This window comes from Anomalospiza imberbis, chromosome 21 (assembly GCF_031753505.1).
Source record: "Anomalospiza imberbis isolate Cuckoo-Finch-1a 21T00152 chromosome 21, ASM3175350v1, whole genome shotgun sequence".
NCBI lineage: Eukaryota > Metazoa > Chordata > Aves > Passeriformes > Viduidae > Anomalospiza > Anomalospiza imberbis.
The window spans coordinates 2,101,306-2,122,166 of NC_089701.1; the positions used below are offsets into that span (position 1 = coordinate 2,101,306).

General features: G+C 38.1%; 1 protein-coding gene across 1 annotated transcript; it reads left to right on the forward strand.

Annotated features, from left to right (window-relative positions):
• Positions 1-1,390: 1,390 nt before the first annotated feature.
• On the forward strand, positions 1,391-20,075 carry C5 (complement C5). Its single transcript, XM_068211008.1, has 41 exons — positions 1,391-1,548; positions 1,805-1,997; positions 2,605-2,767; positions 3,088-3,158; positions 3,751-3,842; positions 4,467-4,549; positions 4,699-4,789; positions 5,107-5,212; positions 5,853-5,979; positions 6,204-6,319; positions 6,526-6,726; positions 6,921-7,124; positions 7,547-7,756; positions 7,937-8,083; positions 8,476-8,605; positions 8,907-8,972; positions 9,116-9,316; positions 9,822-9,912; positions 10,289-10,365; positions 10,859-10,998; positions 11,238-11,459; positions 11,963-12,023; positions 12,534-12,623; positions 12,843-13,055; positions 13,182-13,257; positions 13,683-13,842; positions 14,299-14,394; positions 14,680-14,851; positions 15,071-15,276; positions 15,652-15,804; positions 16,133-16,195; positions 16,441-16,522; positions 17,131-17,182; positions 17,560-17,662; positions 17,753-17,827; positions 17,924-18,029; positions 18,216-18,302; positions 18,668-18,757; positions 19,096-19,179; positions 19,527-19,665; positions 19,918-20,075. The coding sequence occupies exons 1-41, from the start codon at positions 1,484-1,486 to the stop codon at positions 20,045-20,047; spliced, it is 5,034 nt and encodes a 1,677-aa protein (XP_068067109.1). The 5' UTR covers positions 1,391-1,483; the 3' UTR covers positions 20,048-20,075.
• The last annotated feature ends 786 nt before the right edge of the window (positions 20,076-20,861 follow it).

A 20,861-nucleotide genomic window follows, 5' to 3' on the forward strand; every position in this document is an offset into this window, starting at 1 on the left:
TTGTGGTGAATAAAGCTCAAATCACTGTGTAAAGTATAAAGAATAAAGCGCAAATCGCTGCATAAACAATACAACCTTGAGGGGGTTTGGTTTGTTTCGAACCCGAGCCGCTGTATAAACAATAAAACCCGCTCTGCTGATAGGAGTTTTTTCCTTATCTGTGCTCGATGTGTGTGTCGCATTCGCATCTCACTGCAAAATTGCATTAAAATGGACTTTATTGGAAATACAGAGTTTATTTACGATTACAGACTCCTCATGTCTGGTCTAAATCAAAGTCATTTTCACAGAGGCGTGTAAATAAATCTCTTTTTAACACTTGGACTGTGTTAGTTCAGCATCTGTGTAACTAAGTGTTAAAAGCAGGGCTGAAAAACCTGTAGGCTGTGTGTCTGAAAAATATAAGGAAGGAGCATAATTAGATTTAAAAAACACTATTTCAGAGTACTGTTAGACTTTTCAAGCCTTTCCTGGTGTTCTTCACTATTTGTGCCTTTTCATTTACATACCACCCCTGCTGCTATTTAATAATACGTATGTTGGCCACTCATTTCAATAACATTAAGCATCTTACATTTTATAAGCTTTTATTCTATTTTTGCTTCTCTTCTAATTCGTTACACTTGGTGAGAAGCTGACCTTCTTGTAATTTCACTTTATATCGATCAGAAACAGTTTTGTAAATGCTTTTCCCGTAAAGGTTGACCGTGATATTTGTTTAAACTTCAGCATTCTTGCACAACTTTATTTAACTTTACATAAACCTATTTGTCGAGGTGCTATCCCAGATATCAGGCCTGCAAACGTTTTGTCATCAATGGTTGTGGGGGATTTTTTGCAAATTTTTTCAATTTTTTTTGTTTGTTTTGCAAAATGCTGTTTAAAATAGTGCATGTTGATATATTGTGCCTTAATATTTCCATATTGCTGGTTTCATTTGTAATGGAAATGGTCAGAAAGTTGGCATAACCTAGAATACAAATGGCTAAAAGAAATTTGTAAGGGAAATTTATTTCAAAACAACAACAAAATAATGCTGGTCTGAACACATCCATATATTGTTTGATATAACTCAAATGCTTTTTTTGCTTCAGACACAAATTTTGACTAATTTAATTAAACTAATTAAATTTAAACTAATTTAATTTAAAAAAAATTACTAAGGACAAACTGAATTTCTTTTTCTGTTTGTTGGGTTTTTTCCTACCTCTGAAAATTATTTTATTATGCAGTCGTCAGAAAGAAAGTGAGGACTGACACAGGACTGCTGTGGAAATATTAAAAATTGAAATCCTAAATGAAAAAGTTACTAAGTTTAGCTGTTCTGGTTTCCTCAGGAAGTGGCAATAATGTTTTAGTAAAGCATGATCTGCCATTAATTATTAACCGTGAGTGAAATGTGTTGGGATTTCTGCTCGCCCACAGCAGAGGCTGTTTAAGCCACCCTCATTAACATCTCTGGTTTGCTCTTGTCCCAGACACAATGACTATTTTAATATATTTTATTGTTCTGCTATTTTCTGGAACGACTTTTAGCCAAGAGAAAACGTAAGTAAAAGCAAATACGGAGTTTACTGGAAATGCTACTTGATTGTTGTCCTCTCTTTTGGGTAAATAAATCCAGAATTTTAGGAGATCCAATACAAAGAGCACTACCCAAATAGGATTTTAATTAGTGTCTTGCAATAACCTGATTATCCTGATTGCTCTAACGCTGTGCGTGTAACTGAATTCCAAAGGGAGTTAAGAAATTTTTAAGAAATTCAGTTCCATTAGCTGTTATTGTTTTATATTCCATGTACAGATATGTCCTTACAGCACCAAAGATCTTCCGAGCTGGGGCCTCTGAGAAAATTGTAGTTCAAGCTTTTGGCTACGAGGAGGAATTTCCAGTCAATATTGCCCTAAAAAGCTTCCCAGATAAGCTTACTGTGTATTCGTCTGCTCGGATTTCCTTAACCCCGGCCAACAAATTCCAGGATGCTGTAACTCTGACAGTAAGGAATTCAGACCTTTCTTACACTCTTTTTATTATCACATTCACTGATAAGTCTTAAAAAAAGATTAGGTGTCAGTAAGTTTCCAGTTGTTTAAACTGGGGAGGGAAGGCTAATGCCCCAATTTTTGGTCTGAAATTAAAATTACACTGAAGAAAACCAGTGTAACAACATTGAGGTTAAACATAGAATCAAACTGTTTTAGAAACATTACTATGCTTGCATAACTTTAAAAATAGAGAGAATCAAATCAAAGTACCAACCACAGCAGCAGCTTGGTTGTGGCCAGGATTCGTCCTGTGCATAAATGGAAATCTGATAATTTCTACTGTTGTAACCTCATTACTGGGCTTTGAACTTTGCTGGTTTAGTTCTCGGCATAAATAAAATGCAAAATTTCAGAATATCCATGGCTTAATACTCCAAACCATCCTCTACCATGTAAGCAAGAATAAATCCTTGTGAGTGTTGATATTTTTATTTAATGATACTCAGCCACAGGGTGGTAATTGCTTTTCAGATACTTTTTGCATCAAAAAATACTGTAGAAAAAATGCATAGAAAATATTATAATAATCTTCAAAAACCTTTATTTCATCTCCCCCAGGTTCAACCAGCAGATTTACAAAGAACAGATACTTCAGACAAGTATTTGTATTTGGAAGCTGTTTCTCCACATTTTACAAGATTTAAAAAAATTCCTGTTTCCTTTGAGAATGGGTTTCTTTTTATTCATACAGACAAACCAGTTTATACTCCTGATCAGTCAGGTAAATAACGCTTATTTCTCTTGGCTGGTATTTCATTTCAAAAGTCTGCTGACTCTGCCAAGGAATTAGGATTTAATTGTTCTTTGAGCTCTTGGCTGTGTTGCATTGCCATCAGCTGATATTTAATTTTTTCATCAGCAGAACAATACTTTGAATTATTTGATCATACTGGAAAAGTTAATCACCTCTCCCTGCCCTCCTCACCCTAAATGACTAATTTGTGACACAAAGAGTGAAAGATATTCCTGGGAGTTTGTTAAAAATATCAGTAAATTGTTTGGTTGTTTAGATTTTGAGATTTATTGCTGTAATTCTTTCAGTGAAAGTCAGAGTTTACTCTCTGAATGAAGAACTGCAGCCAGCTCAGAGAGAGACTGTCCTGACTTTTGTGGTGAGTTGCAATTGAATTTAATATGAATATTTTGTAGCTCTAATAGAAAATAAAGATAGGTAGGTACATGGGAAGTCAGTATTGCAATCAACGTTTAATAAACTCTTAGAGGTTTTTGCAGGTAGCCAGACATCTTTTAAAAGATTTAAAATTGACTTTCCAAAGTTGGAGAGTGGTTTTCAAGTCCCAGATCTGAAGTTGTTCCAGAATAGAAAAAAAAATTATCTTTAATATCTGGGAAAAGGATTTTTGAGGGGACTTTAATACTATATGGGCTTTATACTGTTTGTTTCATTTAAGATATAAAAAGAATCGGTATCTACTGTATTTTTTAGCTTTTAACAATTGGCTTGTTATTACAGTAATTTTTTAGCTATTTTAAGTATAGCTTTTACTTGGTGGAACTCGAGTAAAGCATTTTATCAGAATTTCAGTCTGAGTTTTTCTACAAATATTTGTGGTTTTATGCTTTGAAAGTCTTAGGAAAATATATTATGGCCAGGCTGCCTCTGAAATCCCTCTGAAGGATGAAGATTCCCCTTTTGATAAGAACAGTCTGTAACTGCTCATTCTGTCCTCTTATCATTTCAAGGATCCCGAAGGAGTAGAAGTGGATATTTTGGAAGAAAAAGATTTTACTGGAATAGTTTCTTTTCCTGACTTCAAGATTCCTCCTAATCCTAAGTAGATTTATTTAATGTTTTTTGGTGAATTATTTACATTATAATGCCTTTTTATAGTGGCTGTCATAGAGTGGTTTTGCATGGTGGGCATGACTTGAAACTTGGAGATTTCTAACATTTCACATAGGGTGGAATCATGATATAAATAGGCACCTTGTGGCAGAGTATTCTCCTTAAAAACAGCGAGTGGCAGGTTTTCTTCATGCTCAATTAGAAAAGAACATTAATGACAATTAAAGCTTTCTACTGTTGAGATACAAACAGTGACAAAGACGCGGGGATTTCGTATTTCAAATGTGTTTCATACAAATCCACCAGCATTTTCCCAGGAACAGCAGCAGTTAAAAAAATATCTCTTCAGTTCTCATTTTAGTCTTGAGAGGGTGCTGAAGCATTGCTGAGATGGCAGAAGGATGATAGCAGGGGCTTGAGAAACTGGTTTATAACTGATTTCAGTGCTTTAAAGTAAGTGTCAAATAATTAGTGATGTGTCAAAGAGAATCTGCTCAAAGCAGGCCATGAACACCTGCAAAAATCTGGTGCAGAATTTTCCTCTCTAAGAAATTATTACCATTATTATCATTAATTTTCATCTTAAAAACTGCTGATGGTTGATATTTCATAGATATGGAATTTGGAAGATTAAAGCCAAGTACAAGAAGGATTTTGTGACCTCAGCTGTGGCAAAATTTGAAGTTAAGGAATATGGTAAGGTGTGCCCATGCTGTGAACCTGCATTTTTAGTGTTTTCAAGAGCTCAACCCCCCTGAAATGGTCATGATTCTTCAGTGGCTCAGCACCTGTGGCTTCATGGGTAAAGCACCCCCAAAGTGATCTTTTTTCTACTCAATTTGCAGCAATGCCAAGCTTTTCCATCACCATCGAGCCAGAGAGTAACTTCATTAGTTCAGATAAATTTGAGAACTTCAGGATTGTTGTGAAAGCTAGGTGAGGAAATTGGGCTGGGAATCCTCAATATTTTGTATCTCCTCTTCTTCTACCTGAGGAATGATTCTCTGAGTCCAGACTTTTCCTCTTTGCTTTCTTCAAGAAGCTCTTTCATCAAAACCATTTCTGCTCTGTAAGAAATCTAAGTGACCCTTCTTAAAATTCTCTCAAAGTGATTATTTTTCAACAGCAGTGTTTAAAATACACAGACATTTGTTTTCCATCTCTTGCCTAGGCAATTACTCTTCTTCAAAAACAAATGCTTTGTTGCAGCCATTAAAGTAATCTTAAAAGCATTTATATTGTTTTATTCTCAGCTATTTTTCCAACAAAAAGCTTCCTAGTGCTGATGTTTTTCTTCGTTTTGGAATAATTGAAGAAAGTGAGAAAAGAATGATGCCTCAGGCAATGCATGTAACAAGGGTAAGAAGCAGCAAATCAAGTTTGCGTAGAATTCACATGCATAACTCAGGGCTGATCCAATCCCACTGAAGTTTTTCCATTAAATTTGGTGAGAATGGGCCTCAAGTTGTAATTTGCATCCACAGCTCCCCAGTGTGGGCTTTTCCTGTGTAAGGCTGTCATCAGGGGCAGAGAAATACACTTGGAAATGAAATTCAGAGGCAGCATCTGAGACAATGGCATTTCAATCTGCTGCAATTGCTGTCTTGGCCAAACTGTGTGATTAAGATTTCCATGAAATAATTTCAGTACTATCTATTACAGAATAACTGAAATCAAATGGAGACAAGCAGATCAAAACCATGCTGATTTATTCTGGGGAGTCTGTTCTACACTAATTGTCCCCTTCCCTCATTTAGTGAAGATATCTCTGTGTTATCCCTACCTCTTGCTGAGCCTGCACACAAACTTTGCAATATGTGCCACTAGTTGATTAATTTAAAATAATTTTAGGGGATAAAGAATTCTTTATTTAAACATCTCCACCCTTTGATTTCCTCTGAAAATAGACAGTGAACAGAAACACACTGAATCTACATATGGTCTGTGTATTATTTCTAAATTATTGACTATAAAGTGATGATTTCTATTTCATTTCCAGATTGAAAATGGAGTTGCTGAGATCAATTTTAACAGTAAGAGAGCAGCAAGTTCTATAGGCTTTGACAGTCTGGAAGCACTGGATGGCTCATATTTATATATTGTGGCATCAGTGTTGGAGTCTATGGGTAAGTTGCTCTTTAATTGAATTTTTTCTTAACACTTCTGCAAATGAGAACAGAACTAGAAAAGAAAATTATAAGACTAAACTTCCTAATATCAGACTTTCTTTAATATTTCAGTTCTTCTTCCAAAAACTTGTAAGGAAGAACAGCCCATTCTCACTGTAGAAATGGTTAGGGATTAAAGTTATTTTTGGCTATTTGTTCCATGGGGTGCTGTCTTTTGTCAGGTGGCCTCAGTGGAGAGGTGGAGTTCACTGGAGTCAGGTTTGCTGTCTCTCCTTACAAGCTGAGTTTGATTGCCACTCCTCTCTTTGTGAAGCCTGGACTTCCCTTCTTCATTAAGGTCAGTTCCCAGGAGCAGGGGGGTTGCACATTAAACCCCATCATGCACAAGCTTTGTCATTTTCTCTCTGTATCACTCTATGTCTGATAAACACACTTCCATTTCCACTGACTTGTACATTTGTAGAATCCCTGTTGTAGAAGCAGCTGAGCAGCTTGGAAGCTTCTTCCTGAAAAATGTCACCGTTTCTTTGTCCTGATGAACAGGTGCAGGTGAAAGACACCATGGATGACTTTGTTGGGAACGTCCCTGTAACTGTCACTGCCAAGTCCTTAAGTGAGCAAATGGATGAGACCTGGTTGATATCAGAGGGTTCAGAATCTGGGAGAAGAAAAACAAGCATCAGTGATGGAACTGCTTTGTTTGTTGTTAATATCCCACCAAACAGCAAAATGTTGGAGTTTCAAGTGAGTTAAATTGTTCCATTAAATTATTCCTTCAAGGGTGTAATTATTTCTTTGAGGGTAAGGTCTTGAGTTGGCTTCTCTTTTATTAATCCCTCTGAACAACATATTGCAGAATGATTTTAGTATTGTCATTGCTTGTTTGCTTAGGAATAATTCTGTACTCAGACTATTCAGACATTTCATTATTTTTCCAGGTAAAAACTGCAGATCCACATATTTCAGATGAAAACCAAGCAAGTAAAAGCTATGAAGCAAAAGCTTATTCATCCCTGAGTCAGAGTTATCTCTATATTGACTGGGCTTCAAACCACAAAACCTTGGAAGTGGGAGATGTAATAAATATTAATGTATATCCACAAAGTCACTACATTGATAAAATACATCACTACAGCTATTTGGTGAGTAACAGCTGTTTCTGCATAAAATATTGAACTGCAATTTAATATGGATGGTCATGGATGAAAAACCTCAACAATCAAGAACTAGCCTCAGCATAGAATATATGCAGCTCAGGCAACTGCTTCCTTTCAGATACAATCTGTCAGCTTTGTAGGAAAAAAAATAACGGTCCCATGTTTAAATTTTATATTCATATGGTCTATTAAAAAAAAATCCTCTATAACATTGACTGGGATTGAGGACAAGTAGTGTTGGCCTCAAGAGCTATTTCAGAAGGTGAAATGTAGATGAAGGATAAGAAGTGCAGAGACAGCACTTCTTTTTAGTGGAAGATATAAATTCAAATAATTATTACATGTGAAAAATAGACTGAATATAAAATTTGACTTTTTTATTGTCCATCATTTTTTTTAAACTATAGATCACATCAAAAGGGAAGACAGTGAGCTTTGGAACTCAGGAGAGAATTAAGGATTTGGAATATGAGCATCTGACTTTCCAGATAACCCAAGAGATGGTTCCTTCAGCACGTCTCATTGTTTACTACATAGTCATGGGAGAAGGAGCTGCAGAGTTAGTGGCTGATTCAGTTTGGCTGAATGTGGAACAGAAATGTGGGAATAGCCTTGATGTGAGTAGCAAAACAGGCACTGAAATATGTGGGTGTGCATTCGTTTTATGGTCAGATTTTATCTTGGACTTACACAAGTTCTTTAACACTTAAATTATTATAGTAAATGTCTGCCATCAGCTGGATTGATTTCAGAACAAAGTGCTTTCAAAATTACCAATCTGTGTTATTAATTTATAGATTAAGCTGTCAAGCAAAGGGACACTGAAGCCAGCAGAGGTTGTATCACTCACCATGAAAACCCAGTCCAATTCCTTTGTTGCTTTGTCATCTATTGACAAGGCAATATATGGAGTCACAGGAAGAAGGAAGAGAGCAATGGACAAGGTGAGGTAGCAGCCATAAAAGAAATCAAGTTGATTTTTGTTTCATTTCACATTCAACAACTGATATGTGTCATGCACTCAGCCAGCCTGAAAATGGGCAGAAGAGCAATTTAAGGCAGAGTGAAAATTGTTTGTTTAAATCTACAGTTCAAAATTATGAAAAGAACTAGTTTGCAATATTTTGAATTCCAGTAGATGTGAATTGTGGTTTTAAAGGCAGATCTGACCTCTCTCATCAGAGCTCCACAGACCTGGCCAAAACCAGGTTGCAGTGTTGGAGAGCTCCTTGCTCAAGGAGCCATGGAGAGTATGTTCTCCTTTGTCTCACAAAGAGCCTTTCCAGGCTGTGTTCTGAAGACATTCAGGTAGCATGGGATTTGTGTTTCTCCTCAGATCATGCTGCAGCTGGAGAAGAGTGACCTTGGCTGTGGGGCTGGGGGAGGACAGAACAACATCGCCGTGTTCAGGATGGCCGGGCTCACCTTCCTCACCAATGCAAACGCTGATGACTCAGAGGAAGCAGGTACATTCCTGTGGTCCAGGCATGGAACTGTGCATTTTCTGGAATGTTCCATTGTCACTCTCAGTTATTACCTTGGAACTCAAGGGGATGCATATATTGATGATTTTTGAGGGGGGATAACATCTTGTGGAACAGTTACTGTAATCAAAATGAAAATGCTTCTATGTAATTAAAACAGCAAACATAAAAAAATTCATGCATTTGGAATGTGACTTTGTGGAGTTATTTTTAAGAGGACAATGCTATTACAAGAAAAGTTCATGTTGTAAAAAAGTGTGTACTTTTTTATTTTTCTGTACAGGTGAACCTTGCAATGAAGTGTTAAGAACCAAACGGTCTGACTTCAGGGAAAAGATACTCAATGAAGGTGTTACAAATATTTCTATTATTCAAATATTTCTATTGTTCAAATATTTCCATTGTTCTATTCATTATTTTTTAAAAAATCACATCCATTTGGAAATAAAAAACTTCATCTCAAGGAAATTAACTGTTTTATTTTTATTTCAGTGGCCAAATACCGAGATCCAGAAGCCCGGCAGTGCTGCAGAGCTGGAGTAAAAGCTTATCCAGTCTCTGAGACCTGCAGGGAGAGAGCTCAGAGGATTCGGAGGAACCAGAAGTGCATTTCTGCATTCACAGATTGCTGTGAATTTGCCAACAAGCTGCGGCTGGAAGAGCCAAATAAGCTCCTGATATTGGCCAGAATGCGTGAGTATGAGAGCTCTGGGTGCCCTGCTCCAGCAGAACAGGGGGATGGAGAGGTGATGGAACCTATTAACCCCTCCCTGGCACCTGCCAGGGTTGTTCCAGACAGAATTTTACCAGTCTCCCAAGGCTTTGGTTGTATATCCCTGAGGAGGGGCAGGAGAGCAGTTCTTTATTGTGTTCACCTCTCTATTCTGTTCACCCACGTTTAGAACAAGCAGAACAGCAATCAGATACTATTAAGAGTAAACTTGAATGCCAAATTTGAATCCTTTGCCCAGGCCATAGAGAGACAGTGGGTAACACCTCAGGAAAGATCTGTGGGAGGGTTAAATTCCTTGTCTTCCATTATCTCCCTATAACTGCTTGTTAAGAAGGTGATCTATCAGGATATTGGACAGGTATAAATGGATGAGGTGGGATTGACACAGATTTTTGACTGAGGGTATTCAGATACCTTTCTTCTTGTATCAGGGTTTTTTTTACTTGCTTCATTTATGTTCTTCAGATTTTGAGGCTCTCTTGGAACTGGATGAGGCACAAGTTCGTAGCTACTTCCCTGAAAGCTGGTTATGGGAAGTTCACCAAGTTTCTTCAAGGTACTGCTTTTCTCAAATCAACTTTATAGAAAGGAAGTGGTAGAACTGAGGTAAACTGGGTAACTCCAGGTATGCCAGAGATGTGTGCTGAAATGGAGTCTTATCCAAACAAACTATCGCTGCCATGTTCCTCTCCATGCTCCATGTGCTGTGTGGTGCCCAGATTGTTGAGCCACTTTTCCTTTCACTTTGGACCTTGCTAAGTACCAGCTTCTGTGAAATCAGCTAAAACCAAGTTTACTCCAACCAAAATCCAGAACTCCTCTTTTCTGGCTCAGAGCTTCCCTGAGTCTTTCTTAGAGTGTTGCTGGTGATGAGCTGTGCTGTTAACAGATGGTGATTGGTAATGGATAAATATAAAACACTTTTAACACAGGTCCAAGACTCTGACTGTCACCTTGCCCGATTCACTGACCACCTGGGAAGTACAAGGTGTTGGCATTTCAGATAAAGGTAGGTCCTGCAACATCCTGGTTGATAGACAGGAAAAGAAAACAAAAATATGTATTTTAGGGAAAGTAAATCACTTCAAGTCATGTTGTGATTGTCAGTGGCTGGGAAAACGAAGCCTGTCCTGTGTGTGACAATGGCTCAAAGACAGTAAGAAGAAGAAAAAATATTGAGTAACTCTTCCCTGGACAACTTTACATTGTCTTGCTACCTGGAGCTCAGGGACTTGAGATTTTCCAGGAGATTTGGTAATCCAAGCAGAGAATTTCTTTGGGAAGAAGAAACCAAAGAACCTGGTATGTCAGCTGGAGTGTGAGGAGTGGTGAGAGCAGCTTGGATCAGGAAGCAAAACCTGGGAACTTTTAAAGAGCTTGGACTGTTCAAAGTACACACTGAAAAATCATAAATCATCACTAAAGTATGTTAAGATCTTTTCAAACTTGTTTATCAGAAGGGTGGATAAGACACTCTGCTTACACGTCTTTAATTCTCTCAGGTATTTGTGTTGCTGCACCTGTGGAAATCCAAGTTGTGAAGGATATCTTCCTGAGCATTTATGTTCCTTATTCCGTGGTACGAGGGGAGCAAATTGAGTTAAAAGGATCCGTTTATAACCATAAAGCCTCTGCAATTAAGGTAATTTGTGTTAATGAGCCCTGTGGAAGGATTGACATAATAAACTAAAGAAGGATTTTTCCTGTGAGTATCCAGGATAAACAGATCCTTGGATGGGATTTCTTCAGTCCTTAAGCCAGTGTTATGTACTGCAAACAGAAGTAGCATTGCAGTAACAGAATGCTCAGTACAGGATTTGATATTTCTCTGGTGTTGTACCTGCCATGGAAATGAAACATTGAAATCTCTCCACCTTTCAGTTCTGTGTTCAAATAGCAGCTGGAAATGGAGTCTGTACCTTTGGAGATTCTGCAAGTGCAGGATCGAGGATGCAGAGCTGTAAATTGAAGAATCTGGATGCTGGTTCTTCCTCAGCAGTTACATTCCGGATCCTCCCGCTGGAATTGGGTCTCCACACTGTCAATTTTACATTGCTGACCCCCAGGAACAGTGAAATTGTAGTTAAAACTTTACGTGTTGTGGTAAGGAAAAAAATCTCTTTATTTTTTTAGCATTTTTGAATTTCAAATAGGGTTCAATTGAATAAATATAGAAATTTTGCTTTATTTTAATATCACACAATGTTCTTGAATTCACTAAGGTTGTGTGCAGTGGAAAAATGAGTGAGTATTTGAGCACACTCATTTTAAAACCTTGATTATAAGAACTGAAAGATTACATTAATAAAAAGATAGATTAGAACTTTGTAAGCAAGGGAGAATACTTTATTCTAAGTTGTTTGGTTCTGATTTTCACTGAAACACGATTTTTTCCTTTCCTAAGGTTTAATTTAAATATTTTGTTACATTTTCTCAATAACTGTGTGAGCTAGAACACTAAAATTCATGTGTACAAGAGTTAAATCAAACTCAACTATAGAAAAGGAAGACAAAAATACTGTGGGTTTAACCTGTTGTTTCAACTAATATATTTGATTTTAAAAAAATGTTTCCATTTTCTACCTCTTTCCTCATAATGATCTCAGCCAGAAGGGATTAGGAAAGAACTCCATGCAGGTTTCACTTTGGATCCACAGGGTGTTTATGGTAAGAAAATTGATGATGTGTCTTTGAGCTATTTTTTCCTGGTCTTGATTCTTGATAATCAAGTTTCTCACATTATGAAAAACTTGGAGTTTCTCCTTCCTGAGATCTTGTAAATATGTCCTTTCCCAAGGATTTCCTGCCTTGGCTTAAGGGAACTTGGATTAATTTCTTAAGGGAAATTCAGATGTATCTTTCAGTGTGATGTGATTGTAAATTTTCCTCAGCTTTATCAAAGGGAATAGAATATGTTCTCATTTAACAAAAGAAACCACAAAGTTTAGGTCCAGATCAGATTTTTTTTTTGGTAACAAAAGAAAGATAAAGAGTTTTCACCTGTTTCTTTTCAAAGCTTTATATTGTTTGCCTCTGCATTTGGGAATATTTCTGGTTTTCACATTTTGGTTGCTGAATTCTCAGTTGTAACTTTCAATCTGTCAATTACAGCTGAATCATCTGTTGATTTAGACTGTGCAGCATTTTATATATATGTATACACATCTTCAATTTCAGGTTCAATCAAGAGACGACAAGAGTTTCGATACAAAGTCCCACTAAATCTGGTCCCTAAAACACAAATTGACAGAAGTGTCAGTGTAAAAGGTAAATAGAAACTTTTAGTACACTGCATGTGTACTTTTCCTCCTATTTTGTCTTAAATTCATCTGATTTATTCTTTTTCTTTTGAGAGAAGGCTTTGCAAGTCCCCTTTAGTGTAGAAATTTAAACACTTCCCAAAGAATGGCTGCTCATAGATTCTGCCCTTGGCTTCGCTTTCACGACCTGTTGTTTCAACCAATTTTGGGGTTTTTCCTTGCACAGGGCATCTTATGGGTGAAGTGATTGCCACAGTGCTGAGCCCCAAGGGCCTGCAGATGCTGAGCAGCCTGCCCAGGGGCAGTGCAGAGGCCGAGCTGATGAGCATTGCCCCGGTGTTCTACGTGTTCCGCTACCTGGAGGAGTCGGATAACTGGCATGTACTGGGCCCGAGGACCCTGAGCTCCAGGACTCAGATGAGGAGGCAGATGAAAGAAGGTAGAAAACTCTGCTGCTTCTCTTGCTTCAGGGTTGTAGAGGTCCTTTGCTGAGTAAGAACGGTGATACATCTGAGGGAACAAATATGATTCTCATAACTTTCCTTGTGCCTGATGTATCCTTCAGGAATTGTGAGCATCTCATCCTTCAGGAATGCTGACTGCTCCTACAGCATGTGGAAGAATGGGCAAGCTAGCACATGGTGAGCTGAAAGGGGTTTGGGCTGGAAAAAGCCTTATTTCACTCCTTTGCTTTCATATTTTCAGTAAACACCAGACAAGAGTGTGATGGTAGATTTAAGCAACGTTTGCAACTTTGAATAATGTCTTTTGAGTCCTTGCTTTCACTTGCCAAACCTTTTCTTTGTGTCCATAATTCACACCACGACAACCAAGATGGCTTTGGGACGTCATGAGTTCATACCCTGAAACACGGGAATTGATCCTGGTTTAAAATTATTTCAGTAGTTACTGTCTACTTGTTAAGTTAAATTTAAAATTAACCTTCATTGTCCCGTTGAACCACGGCAGTGTGTAGATGCAGAATCCTAAGCAGTGTAAATTTGTGTGTGCCCTCTGCAGGACCTGCCAATCTAAACAAGCAGGACCTCTTTGCTTCCCTTGGCAGGTTGACAGCTTTTGCTTTAAGGATCCTTGGACAAGTGAATCAATACATTGATCTTGATCAAAAGTCTGTTTGTGATTCCCTTCTGTGGCTGATTGACAACTGTCAGATGTCAGATGGGTCATTCAATGAATTTTCCAACTACCAACCAGTGAAACTACAGGTATGAAACCCAAATCTTTTCTGTGCTTAGGTAGTAAAAGCTGAAGGCACCAGGAAATAAAGTGTTTCATATTTTAGGCTATATTTCATCAAAACACCCGTTCAAGACAACTTTTCTCTTTATTCTAAATTCATTTAAAGCCCAGCACAGTCTGGCAGACCTTTCTGTTTTCCCACAAAAAGGAGCTGCTTGCCACTTCTTAATATTCAGAAAAAGAATGTTTAGGTTCACTTCATAATCTAATAGTCCTGGCTCATGAATAACTTCATATATTCTGGTTTCTTTCTTACAAATGAGCTATTACCTTCCAAAGAGTCAATGTATCTTCAGGTTTAACTAAACTGATAGTTTTTACAGGAATTTCTATTTGTTTCCACAACTTAACAGTGAGAAGTTCTATTTATTTAAATGAACTTTTATTTCCATTTCATTATTTTTATTATTTTATTTTTGTAGGGTACATTACCTCGAGAAGCGAAAGAAAAATCTTTGTATCTCACATCATTTTCTATTATTGGAATTGACAAGTCAATGAAAATATGTCCTACTCAGGTAAACATTATTTTATTTCTGCCAGCAGGCATGCTCTGGGCTTCTAATTTCTTCCCTTTTCTTTAACATTTGTTTTTAAAAAATCAAGCGTTTTTTTTCAGTTTCACAGATTTATTTGCTTTGTTAGTCTTTGTCTTTCAAAGCCAGCAAAAGAACAAGAAGGAATTCAGATTTATTATAAGCTATTGTAGAAGACATTCTGTGTCTGTCTAGTCCTGACAGAGAAGCTGTGCTTCTTTAGGGTCAGTGTGATGGGTGTCAGCTGTAAGCTGTCCATGTTTTCAGAAAATCCACGATGCCAGGAGCAGAGCAGGGGATTATTTGGTGCAGAACGTGCAGCTGGCCCAGAGCCCCTTCACGATGGCCATCACCGCCTACGCGCTGGCCCTGCTGGACCCCAACCACCACGCGGCACGGGCCGCCTTCTCTGCCCTGAAGAGAGAGGCCTTTGTCACAGGTACTGCTCCATTCCTGCTGCCCCAGGCCAGCCCTGTCCCCTTCAGCACCACATCTGTTCTCAGCACTTTGCAAACGTCGGGTTTTTAGCGTGGGAGGGGTGGGTTTCCAGCCCTGTTAGGTACAGAGTGAGCTCCTGCTCATCTCCTGGCCCTGTGCCTCACCTGGTGTAGCAGAGCTGCTGCTGGGCTTGCACCTGAACCCTCTTTTCCTCCTGCAGGTGACCCCCCCATCTACAGGTTTTGGAAAGATGCTTTTAAGACACAAGACCAGCCAACGCCCAGCTCTGTGACTGCACAAATGGTTGAAACCACAGCCTATGCCTTGCTCACTACTTTGCTCAGAGGGGATGGAAACTATGCCAAGCCCATCATCAAATGGCTCTCTGAAGAACAGAGACATGGGGGAGGATTTTATTCAACTCAGGTGTGCTTTTACATATTTTTTCCTCATTCTTCAAATACCAAACATTTTTTTCCATCCCTGGACATTCAAGGCCAGGCTGGATGGAGCTTGGAGCAACCTGGCCTGGTGAGAGGTATCCTAGGAATGAGAGGGGCTTTGAGGTCCCTTCCGACCCAAGCCATTCCATGATTCTGTGATAGCAACATTTGAAGAGGATAATTCAATTAAATGACCACACTGCCAACATCAGAGACCTGTGTATGGGATTAGTATCAATTGGCTCCATTGGCATGATATTTTTGGTCTCTGGGAAATCTGACTTCTCTTAATTAAAATAAACTGAAATTTTATAAATAGAATCTCTGGAGTTAATTCTTTATGATTGGTTTCTGACAGGACACTATCAATGCCCTTGAGGCCCTGACTGAATATTCCCTTCTTGTCAAACGGCTGCATTTGGACATGGATGTTAAAGTATCCTACAAAAATCGTGGACCCCTGAACTTATTTAAACTGACAGAAGACAATTTCGTGGGAAGAACAATGGCAGTGAGTGAATCATATCACTTTAAAAAGGGAAACCAGAATTCTTAGCATCTTGGTAAATGGTTGTTTGAGCTTTGAAATAGCTACTAAAATAGGTTTTTTTTTCCTTATGACAAGCTGGTAATAATTTGGTATAGAAAATGTTTAAGGACTTTATTTATCTGTGTTATTTAATATATTTGAATATTCATTTAAATTTAATATTTCTGCAGAATCTGTTACATATTTAAAATGTAAGCAAGACAAGCTGATCAGCTGTCCTGAATTGTTACTAATTGTTGCTAATCTTTATTATTAATGTGTAACTTCCTGTTCCTCATCAACTCTTTAGGCACCTTTGCAAGATGATCTGTATGTAAGCACTGGCAGCAGCACAGGCATAGCTACAGTAAATGTAAGTATGCAACCAGTTTTTTAAGTGGAATTTCTCATTTCTTAGTATGCTGTAGTTTTGCTCAAGAACTCCCCATTTCTTTCTATGCTAATAATTTGTTGGCTCTGCTTTGCTGGTATTTTTATATTACCAATAAACCAGACTTGTTTCTATCCTTCCCAGTATGAGTTTTTACAGTTTTATGCCTGTTTTGAGGATTGTTTAATGCTGCTTCCGTTTTGTCTGATTTATTTGTGTGTGTGCAGGTGAGGACAGTGTATAACACCATTGGTACTTCTGAAGAGTCCTGTAACTTTGAACTGAAGATTGTTCCCAAGAGAGATGATGGTAAAGGGTTAATATAAATTAAAAAGTTGCTACTCAAATCAGTGCAAGGGAGGGAGGGGAAAAAATCCTGAGTCTTTTATGAGGTTTTTTTACTAAGAAAGAAATAAATTCTGCCACTTTTTAAATGCAAAACTAGAAAAGAAATTGCTAAAAGCTTTTTTAGCCCTGTTTGAAATGACTGCCTTTTTATGAATAGAATTATTAATATTTACTTTATTTCTGTTAGGTTTATTTTTAGTCAATTATGGAAGAGATTTTACAGGTGGAGAAGTTAGAAGAAAGAAATATGATGGGGAGTGGGAGAGGTTACAGTGAGTTCTACAAAGTACTGAGAGTTCTAGTCCGATTACAACAGGGGAGAAAACCAAATTCTGAGTTTAAATAATATAAACACGCAATAAACTACATTAAACTTTGAAGCTGTCATTTCACCTGTATTACCAATAGATACATATCATTTGTTTGTGGCTAGATAATGAATTCCTATAAAAATAGCCAACAAAACAATGTAAAGAATTACCTTCCATCTCTGAGAATGCTTTGTGAGAGTCTTGGGCTGCTGCTTCTGGAGAGTTCTGAAATTCTTTGGCTCCACTTGCCACAAACAGGTCGCGTAAAAGGAGATGGGGAACCCCTGGGGCGCCTGGAGGCTTGTGCAAAGTAAGTGCAGTGAGGGGCTGGTAATTAATAATTCCACCAGCTCTCCTGATCTTTTCTTTCTGTTTCTTCACTGTTATGTACATGTGTAAACAGAATTAGAGCCAGAGGTCATGATCTCTGTGGGGAGGAGTCTTCCAGCTATATTTGGGCTCTCCTGGAACATAAGCATTAAAGTTTCTTCATGCGTGGTATTGGCATAAAGCTGAATGGATTCATCTGGACTGTTTTGCTTCATTACGAGTTTCCTGTGGCCTAAATGTTGATAGAATTTTCTTCAGCTTTTTCTGGGCTCACATTCAAATAGTGAATGTGATCAGTTATCATTAACTAATTCATTTCAGTTATCACTAGCTAATACTGATTTTAATCTAACTCAGGTACAGGCCCAGTGCGAGGGAGCCCCGGTCAGGCTCTGCTCATGCTGTGATGGACATAGGGCTGGTCAGTGGAGTGGAAGCCAATCCAGAGGATTTATCTACTGCAAGTATTCAAGAATGATTTTTCCCTTACTGGCTTTATGTGACAGAGCTGTAATTTTTGCTGTTCTTCATCTTTTTCTGTGCCCTGCAGCTTGCGAGTGGAGTTGATCAGCTGATAGCAGATTATGAGATAAAAGATGGGCATGTTCTTCTGCAGATAGACTCTGTATGTTACCCCTTCCCTGACTGTAAGCACTGCTTTTACTCTTTGGATTCATTTTGCCTCCTTTGAAGCTCCTTAACTCATGTTTCTCTCAAACAGGTGCCAGCTCACAAGTTCCTGTGTGTTGGCTTCAGGATCAGTGAGCTTTTCCGGGTTGGAATGCTGAACCCTGCCACCTTCACTGTGTATGAATATCATGCACCAGGTTTGTGTTCCAGCTCTTCACATCCTTGTTTGCCTTTTAGCTCTGTATTCCTCCCAAAGAATTAACACATTAACAGATTTTTTTTTTTTACTCCATTTTATTTGAAGCTCAGGTGACTTTTGCCTCGCCAAGTTTCAGTGTTGACGTCTTAGACTTTGATTTTTTACATGTATTTTTTATTTCTAGACAAAAGATGCACCATACTTTATAACCCCTACGGAAATGAAAAACTTGTGAGATTGTGTGAAGGAGATGAATGCAAATGCATGGAAGGTAAGCTTTATTTGAAGATGTTTTTTCATTTTACTTGGTGGGAAAATGCAGTGTAGTGCTTTGAACAAAACCACACTGAACACAAGGAAAAAGTCCTCATAAGAACACAGCTGTTTCCCCTCCAAATTTTACATTAAAAGGAAATTTAAAGCTGTGTGCAGTGTGATCATGGAAGTCTGACTGGATTAAGCCTGGTGTTCGAGGGCATTATTCTGTATTTTAAATATTCACTGTTCCAGCATGCAATCCCATACTTACGGTGTTGCTCAGTTAATTTGCCCATGCAGGATGATGGGAAATCCATGTTTCCTTTGGGGACATGTGCTGGCATTCTCTTACCTCTGCCTTTCCTTTTCTCCTCGTAGCTGAGTGTGGTAAAGTCCAGGAGAGACTCAGCCGGTCGATAACTGCTGAGAGCAGGAGAGAGGCTGCCTGCCAGGGGGACACTGCTTATGGTAATGGGGCTTTCACTGCCTCTTTCCCTGCTCTCAAATGGCTGTTTGCTCTGTCTGCTGCTGCTGCAAAACATCTTGTTCAAATTACAGCTGTAGTGGTTAGAAATTCAGTGTGGTTGCCAGTGGCATAATGTAGAGAAAAGTGAGTTCTACCCACAGCTTCCCTCGTATTAGGTGTGGGTAGGACTTCCCAGTGCTTTCTGCCCCTATAACCATTGCATTCCCAGAAATCAGTGTTGTAAAGGGACACAAAATTCTCCTTCTGAGCATCTCTAAGACATTCAGGATGCATGGCAGGAACAGGGAATAACCAGGTTCTGCTTTGTGTCGTTCTGCAGTTTATAAAGTGAACATCTTATCTCGCAGTGAGGAGGGTTTTTTTGTGAAGTATTCTGCAAATCTTCTGGACCTCTATAAAAGGGGTGAGTTCCATGTTTCAGCTCCTGGGAGAAAGGAGTTGGAATGCTCTTGGGCACTCACTGTCTTACCTGTTGCTCATAGGGCCTGTGGAACTGAAGCTGATGTTCACTTATTTGTCCTCTGAGTTTAAGCATCCTATATTTCCTTAAAATTACTATAATATAAAATTATTTAATGTGCACAAGGCTTATTTACCATTCAGATTTAATTGAAAAATCTTTTACAAGAGAGATGTTTTATATAATTAAATTTACTGTAGAACATTTTAGTGTTTTCTCTGTAATATATGAGTTACTGGAAATTTTTTCTCTGTAATTGTCCAATTCTTGATTTATTTTTTTTACTTCAGGGCAGGCTTTTGCTCAAAAAAATAATGAAATAACCTTTGTTAAAAAGAAGACTTGCACAGAAGTTGAATTGAGCCCAGGAGAGCAGTATTTGATCATGGGAAAAGAAGCCTTAAAGATAAGCATTGGTTACAGTTTCAAGTAAGTAATTTACCACGAGGAAATGCTGAGATTTAATCTTAAAGTGTTTGCATGTAATAATTCTTGTGAGGTACAGAACTGATTTAATTTTGAAAGTACTGAACCAGCAGTCGCACAATGTGGTATCAGATGTGCACACTTAAAGGAGGATTATGAACACAGAGCAAGCACTTCCATATTGTAATATTTTTTATGTTTCCTTTTCCTTCCCAAATCTCAGCAGCAAATGATCATTTTCTGTTGTTTTCTTAGATTCCAGTACCCTTTGGACTCCAGCACTTGGATTGAGTGGTGGCCTTCAAATACAGCCTGTACATCCTGTCAGGAGTTTCTGAACACAATGGATGATTTTGCTGAAGATCTCCTCATCAGCGGCTGTTAATGGACTTGGACAGTTTTTAAATTAAAAATCCAGATCAAATCCCGTTGAAAAGAAGAAAAATCCTCACCTATTTATTAATTCTTTTTGACTGAACACTCATTAATAGTTACCATGAAAAATTATCTTGGCATGTATTTTATAGCAATGTTATTACAGCAGAGTAATGCTCAAATATGATTTTTAAGCTTGGATGAGAGATTAACACAGAACAGTGCAAAGACATTAGAAGTCAAAAGAAGTGGATTGATTGCAAAAACAAACATGAAAAGCACTTCTTGTCATTAAACCCAAGTCTTACCAGACCATATATATATGCAGCCACTTTGTAAGCTCTCTGTGAAAGAAACTTCATTCCTTAGCTTTTCCTTTTGTACTCTTTTGGTTTTTTTTTAATTCCTACATTTCCATTCCTGACAGTAACTGATGCTGGTTTTATGCTCTACTTTCTTGTTTAAAAAAAACAAACAAAAAAACCCATCAAAATTCTTCAATTATACTTGTGCCTTTCATTATTTGTGTTTTAAGACACAGCCAACTGAATCAACATCTCCTGTAACTTAGGTGGATTAAAACAAATGTTACTTTGCATTTGATGATTGAATTTGACAGTTAAAAATCTTGCCTTGCCTCCAGGAAAGTGGCAGATGAAAGGCCAATTTTCCTGCTCGCAGCTCCTGGCACAAATCACCTTGGTTCCCAGTAAAACTGAGAAGAGAATTTGATACAAAGTACAGTTGCACACGTTTTTATTTGTATTGAGGAGTTGCCCAAAAGCAGCACGTCCAAGAACTTTAAAATTACTGTTTTCCCTCTC

Bases quoted from the DNA above. Each gene is read 5' to 3' on its own strand.
- C5 (XM_068211008.1), top strand. From the start codon at position 1,484: ATGACTATTTTAATATATTTTATTGTTCTGCTATTTTCTGGAACGACT. The intron at 3,159-3,750 runs GTGAGTTGCAAT...TATCATTTCAAG, and splicing joins AGACTGTCCTGACTTTTGTG to GATCCCGAAGGAGTAGAAGT. The intron at 18,030-18,215 runs GTTTGTGTTCCA...TTTTATTTCTAG, and splicing joins GTATGAATATCATGCACCAG to ACAAAAGATGCACCATACTT.